This window comes from Babylonia areolata, chromosome 10 (genome assembly GCF_041734735.1).
Source record: "Babylonia areolata isolate BAREFJ2019XMU chromosome 10, ASM4173473v1, whole genome shotgun sequence".
Classification (NCBI taxonomy): domain Eukaryota; kingdom Metazoa; phylum Mollusca; class Gastropoda; order Neogastropoda; family Buccinidae; genus Babylonia; species Babylonia areolata.
The window spans coordinates 43,099,129-43,105,538 of record NC_134885.1 but is presented as its reverse complement, the minus strand read 5'-3'; the positions used below and the strand labels follow the sequence as shown (position 1 = coordinate 43,105,538).

The following is a 6,410-nucleotide window of genomic DNA, read 5'->3' as shown; positions in this document are numbered from 1 at the left end:
GGACTGGTGTTGATACAGGGGGTGGGGGGTGGGGGTAAGGTAGGTGGGACTGGTGTTGATACAGGGGGTGGGGGTGGGGGTGGGGGTAAGGTAGGTGGGACTGGTGTTGATACAGGGGGTGGGGGTAGGGGTGGGGGTAAGGTAGGTGGGACTGGTGTTGATACAGGGGGTGGGGGTGGGGGTAAGGTAGGTGGGACTGGGTTGATACAGGGGGTGGGGGTGGGGGTGGGGGTAAGGTAGGTGGGACTGGGTTGATACAGGGGGTGGGGGTGGGGGTAAGGTAGATGGGACTGGTGTTGATACAGGGGGGTGGGGGTGGGGGTAAGGTAGGTGGGACTGGTGTTGATACAGGGGGTGGAGGTGTGGGTGGGGGGTAAGGTAGGTGGGGACTGGGGTTGATACAGGGGGGTGGGGGTGGGGGGTAAGGTAGGTGGGGACTGGTGTTGATACAGGGGGTGGGGGGGTGGGGGTAAGGTAGGTGCGACTGGTGTTGATACGGGGGTGGGTGGTGTGGGTGGTAAGGTAGGTGGGACTGGTGTTGATCAGGGGGAGGGGGTGGGGTAAGGTAGGTGGGACTGGTGTTTGATACCAGGGGGGGTGGGGGTGGGGGTGGGGGTAAGCGGTAGGTCGGGACTGGGTTGATATCGGGTGTAGGGGGTATGTAGGTGGACCGGTGTTGTTCGTGGGGGGTCGGGGTTAAGGTAGAGGGACTTCGGTTGATACAGGTGGTGGAGGTGGGGGTGAAATAGATGTGATTATGATTAGTAGGAGTGGTGGTTGTTGTGAGGTAGGTAGCATTAAAGGTGGCTGGGTGGTAGTGGTAGTGGTGAAGGTGGGGGTGAATGAGATTGGATTGGGGTTGGTTATGGTGATGTTATAGGGGTGTGAGTGAGGAAGGTGGCACTGGGGTTGGTGAGGGTGGGGGTGAGGTAGGTGAGATCAGGATTGGTAGGAGTGGGGGTGGGGGTGGTGTTGGGGTTGGGGGTGGTGGAAGTGGGGCTGGTGAGGGTGGGAGTGAGCTGGGTAGTATTGGGAATGGTAGGGGTGGCGGTGGTGGTATTGTTGGGGTTAGTGAGGGTGGGGTGAGGTAGGTGGGGTCAGGATTGGTACTGGTGGTAGTGGTGGTGGTGTTGGGTGGGGTGTGGGTGGTAGTAAGTGGGTCGGTGAGGGTGGGGGTGAGGTAGGTGGGGTCAGGATTGGTACTGGTGGTAGTGGTGGTGGTGTTGGGTGGGGTGTGGGTGGTAGTAACTGGGTCGGTGAGGGTGGGGGTGAGGTAGGTGGGGTCAGGATTGGTACTGGTGGTAGTGGTGGTGGTGTTGGGTGGGGTGTGGGTGGTAGTAAGTGGGTCGGTGAGGGTGGGGGTGAGGTAGGTGGGGTCAGGATTGGTACTGGTGGTAGTGGTGGTGGTGTTGGGTGGGGTGTGGGTGGTAGTAACTGGGTCGGTGAGGGTGGGGGTGAGGTAGGTAGGGTCAGGATTGGTAGTGGTGGTAGTGGTGGTGGTGTTGGGTGGGGTGTGGGTGGTAGTAAGTGGGTCGGTGAGGGTGGGGGTGAGGTAGAGAGGATTTGGATTGGTAGTGGTGGTAGTGGTGGGGGTGGGGGTGTTTGGGGGGAGGTAGGAAGGGTAGGGTTTGGCAGAAGTGGTGGTGGTGGAGATACCGACCTCGTCTATATCAATATAAGGACCCCCGTCTGGAGTTCCAGACCAGGCAGAAGTTCCGGGCCGTGGTCTCCGACCACAAAAGGGCGGGGCGGTAGCAGGGCTGGATTCAGTGGTGGTGTAGAATGCAGGGATGCGGGTGGTGGGACTGGGGATGGTAGGGGAGGTGGTGGTGGTGGAGGTGAGGACTCTGAGCTCGTAGACAGTGTTGTAGTGATCTGTGTCTGTACGGCTGGCTGTGGCTGAGGCTGGTGGGCCTGCACACATGTTGTGAGGGAACGACATCGTTTTGTCTCTCTGTCTGTGTGTCTATCTATCTGTCTCTTTCTCTGTCTGTCTGTCTGTCAGTCTGTCAGCCTCTGTCTGTATGTATGTCACTCTTCCCCCCCCCCCCCTCTTTTTCCCTCTCTCAGTCACATCACGCAAAAGTACCTTCATGTCAAAACATATACTCAAACATGACGACGAATACAGTTAATCAAATCTTCAGTCACCTCCACGTAGATGAGTGATGTTCCCATCAGCGGCTCTGTAGTGGTAGTGATCGTTGTTGGTGTTGTCCATCAATCTGTGGGAAACATGGCAACAAGAAAGTGGCGAAGGAGTATGTCAGTCAAAGAACAGACAGACGAATACAACCAATAGTTTTCATGGGAAAGATCAAAGGCCCATTGTGCTCGTTTCAGTGTCGGACACAACGTACACGCACACACAGACACACACATGAACACACATTCTCATCCTCTCCTTCCCGCCTCACACATTATGCATTCGGGCACACATGCGCAGACAAAGATAATAATAATGATAACAACAGCAACATAATAATAATGATAATAATGATAAAAATGATGATGATGATGATGACGACAACAACAACTACGACTACTACTACTACAATAATAATAATGATAATAATAGTAACGATAATGACAACAATGATGATGATGATGACGATGATGATGATGATGATGACGATGATGATGATGATAATGATGATGATGACGACGACGATGATGATGATGATGATGATGATGATGATGATGACGATGATGATGATGATAATGATGATGATGACGACGATGATGATAATGATGATGATGACGACGACGATGATGATGATGATGATGAAGTACCTCCCCAGAACGTCTTTACGCTGTCTGCGGTAACACAGGATCACACCCTGGGCGACGATGAGGACGACAGCGACGGTCAGTCCGATGGCAAGGTAAAGAACGCTGCATGGGCCGTCATAGTCCCCGCCTGTGTCGTCATACAAGGGTATCATCACTTCGTAGGTATTGACCATTATCCACTGCACCTGTCATCACCTTATCGTATGTATTGATCATTACCCCCACCCCACCTGTCATCACCTTATCGTATGTGTTGATCATTACCCCACCCCACCTATCATCACCTTATCGTATGCATTGATCAATCTCAACATTGTAATTGTTTGATGTGCTCGTATCGATATGATGGGTTATGATGTTCAGGGATGAATGATTATTTCATGATTCATATGTTCTTTACTATATGTTTGTATTAATATGATGCATGATGCGTGTCAATGTTACATGCGTAAATATTTAATGTATTATTTATATATACTTTGTTTTCTGTGTACTGTCCAAGCCGTGGAGACGAACGACTGAAAAAAAAGGCACATTACCCCCCCCACACACACACACACACACCCACCCCTCCTCCGTCACATGTACTTTAAGCTAATGACAAAGTGCCAAAGTGTCCCAAATCTCTTATTAGTTTATGTTGTTTCATTTCTGGTTTTTGACTCACTTGTGCAAACAAAGTGAGTCTGTGTTTTAACCCGGTGTTCGGTTGGGTGTGTGTGTGTATGTGTGTGTGTGTGTGTGTGTGTGTGTGTGTGTGTGTGTGTGTGTCTGTGTCTGTGTCTGTGTGTCTGTGTCTGTGTCTGTGTCTGTGTGTGTGTCTGTGTGTCTGTGTGTCCGTGGTAAACTTTAACTTTAACTGCTGGGAAACAGACCCTGGCCTGACTGATCCATTCCGGGGGGTTGAACCATCTTGTGTATGGAATGTAACTGAACTTTATTTCTTATATGAAGTTGAATCATTTTTCACTTAAACAAAAAGCAAATTTGAGTTTGAACAATCATTTGAAACAAATAGGCATACACATTGTTAATATTTATTTTTTTCACACTTTGTTACACTTTTTCTCAACAATTAAAAGCGTATAATTCAGTAATTAACAGTTTTTGTTTTTCATACATAGTAAAAAGCTCACTGTTCAGTTACATCTTATGTATTTATATAAATACATGTATAAAATGTAACTGAACTATATTTATCATTTGAATTTTTACTTTCATGTGTGAGCATGTAATGCAGCCGCATACTCAAATAGTGTATGTATGGCTTTGAAGTTTACACCAGAAAAAGAGTGACTGTTTTAAAAAATGGTCTAGAATATATATATATATATATATATATATATATATATTGGGTCTTACTGAATCAGGGTTATCACAAAAATCTGTAATATGATGAAAATGTGTTGTGAATGTCATTTTTTCTAATACTAATTGTAATCATAAAGCAGACAGGCACATTATTAATACCCATATTGAGATTTTTCACATTGTATTAATTGTTTTCTCTATGAATAAGATTATAATGCATTACGTAATAGTTTAACAAAAAGTTCAGTTACATATTATATATTTATACATGTATATTATACATGTAACTTAACTTAATTACCTATCTTGTGTGTGGCTGTGTGTGTCTGTGTATGTTGGTCACACTTAGGTGCATTTCCTCTTTCATTTAAATAAACAAAAGCAACTGTGCGTTCGAAATTTTTTTTTTTTCCTTTGTGATTATAATTTTGAAAAATATAAGTGAAAAAAAAAACACCTGTGAAATCCAACACAACTTTGTATGGTCTATATTTCTATGTTGGGAGGTGCACATGACTTATGTTTTGCAATTGATTTTTTTGTGTGCTTTGATTCAATTGTTGTAGTAAGTGCATGTCACAAGTGAGTCTTGAAGGCCTTGCCTCTCTTGTTTGATTTCTGGTTGTTGTTTTTTGGGGTGTTTTTTTTCTCTCCTTTCTGTTCCATTTTATCTATCTTGCACCATTTTGTTCTGATTAGTGCCTGTTATGTCACTAGAGCTTTACGGCTAATGGCATTAAACACTTCAGTGTTCAGTGTTCTCTTCTCTCTCTCTCTCTCTCTCTCTCTCTCTCTCTCTCTCTCTCTCTCTCTCAATTCTACATCATCCTCGTGCTCCGTCTCGGAAGACAGACAGATCCACATGAGCACATCATTACCAATGATGGTGGTAGCGGAGGTGGTGGTAGTGGGGGTGGTAGAGGAGGTGGTGGTGGAGGTGGTGGTAGTGGAGGTGGTAGCGGAGGTGGTGGTAGTGGAGGTGGTGGTGGTGGTGGAGGTGGAGGAGGTGGTGGGGGAGGTGGTGGGTGTGGGGCTGGAGGAGGTGGTGGGGGAGGTGGTGGAGGAGGTGGTGGGGGAGGTGGTGGGTGGGGCTGGAGGTGGTGGGTGGGCTGGAGGTGGTGGAGGAGGTGGTGGGGGAGGTGGTGGGTGTGGGGCTGGAGGAGGTGGTGGAGGAGGTGGTGGGGGAGGTGGTGGGTGTGGGGCTGGAGGAGGTGGTGGAGGAGGTGGTGGGGGAGGTGGTGGGTGTGGGGCTGGAGGAGGTGGTGGAGGAGGTGGTGGGGGAGGTGGTGGGTGTGGGGCTGGAGGAGGTGGTGGAGGAGGTGGTGGGGGAGGTGGTGGGTGTGGGGCTGGAGGAGGAGGAGGAGGAGGAGGAGAGGGAGCGACAGGGACGTCGTCGGAACTGCAGATCGTCAATGCCGATCACTGATGATGAGGGGAACGTCTTGCGATGGCAGCTGATCGTAATCTGGACAAAGTCAATGCCTGTGGTGCTCTCTCTCTTTCTCTCTCTCTGTCTCTGTCTGTCTGTGTGTGTGTGTGTGTGTGTGTCTGTCTGTCTGTCTGTCTCTCTCTGTGTCTGTCTGTCTGTCTCTCTCTGTCTTTCTCCTCTCTATCTCTCTCATTCTCTCTCTGTCTGTCTCTGTCTGTCTCTCTGTCTCTGTGTGTCTGTGTGTCTGTCTGTCTCTCTCTCTCTCTCTCTGTCTTTCTCCTTCTCTCTATGTCTCTCTCATTCTCTCTCTCTCTCTCTGTCTCTCTCTGTCTGTCTGTCTGTCTCTGTGTGTCTGTGTGTTCTGTGTGTCTGTGTGTCTGTCTGTCTCTCTCTCTGTGTCTTTCTCCTTCTCTCTATCTCTTTCTGTCTCCCTCTGTCTGTCTGTCTGTCTCTCTCTCTCTCTCTCCCTACTTTATTGTAAGTCAGTCTTTGGTTTAGCAGTAGAATGTAAAGTGTTTTTTTTTTAAAGTCAGAAGTTGTTACAGAGAAATTTTGTTTAGTACTGATGCGCTAAACAGTGACAGGTCATGCTCCAGACTGCCTGTTTTCCGTAAATGAGAATCGACCCCCCTCCCCTCCACACACACTCCACTCCCCCCCCACCCTCCCTCCTCTCATTCCCCCTCTCTCTTTGTCGTTCTGGCCACCTCCCCCCCCTCTCTCTCTCCTCCCCCCCCCCACACACGCGCGAGCGCACACGCACACACACACACATACACACATGCGCGCGTGCATACACACACACACGCATCTCTTCCCCTTTCCGTCTCTTTTAATTTTAAATAACGCCATCTCTGTCTGTGTGTCTCTAGCTCTC

At 48.6% G+C, this 6,410-nt stretch overlaps 1 protein-coding gene across 1 annotated transcript; it reads right to left on the bottom strand.

Moving 5' to 3' along the window:
• Nucleotides 1-1,097: 1,097 nt before the first annotated feature.
• LOC143286374 (uncharacterized) lies at nt 1,098-5,039 on the bottom strand. Its single transcript, XM_076593914.1, has 5 exons — nt 4,983-5,039; nt 2,794-2,920; nt 2,152-2,225; nt 1,634-1,914; nt 1,098-1,109 (listed from the first exon to the last, which is right to left on the bottom strand). The coding sequence occupies exons 3-5, from the start codon at nt 2,219-2,221 to the stop codon at nt 1,098-1,100; spliced, it is 363 nt and encodes a 120-aa protein (XP_076450029.1). The 5' UTR covers nt 2,222-2,225; nt 2,794-2,920; nt 4,983-5,039.
• Nucleotides 5,040-6,410: the final 1,371 nt, after the last annotated feature.

Bases quoted from the DNA above. Each gene is read 5' to 3' on its own strand.
- LOC143286374 (XM_076593914.1), bottom strand. From the start codon at position 2,221: ATGGACAACACCAACAACGATCACTACCACTACAGAGCCGCTGATGGG. The intron at 1,915-2,151 runs GTGACTGAAGAT...ACATGTGTGCAG, and splicing joins CATCACTCATCTACGTGGAG to GCCCACCAGCCTCAGCCACA.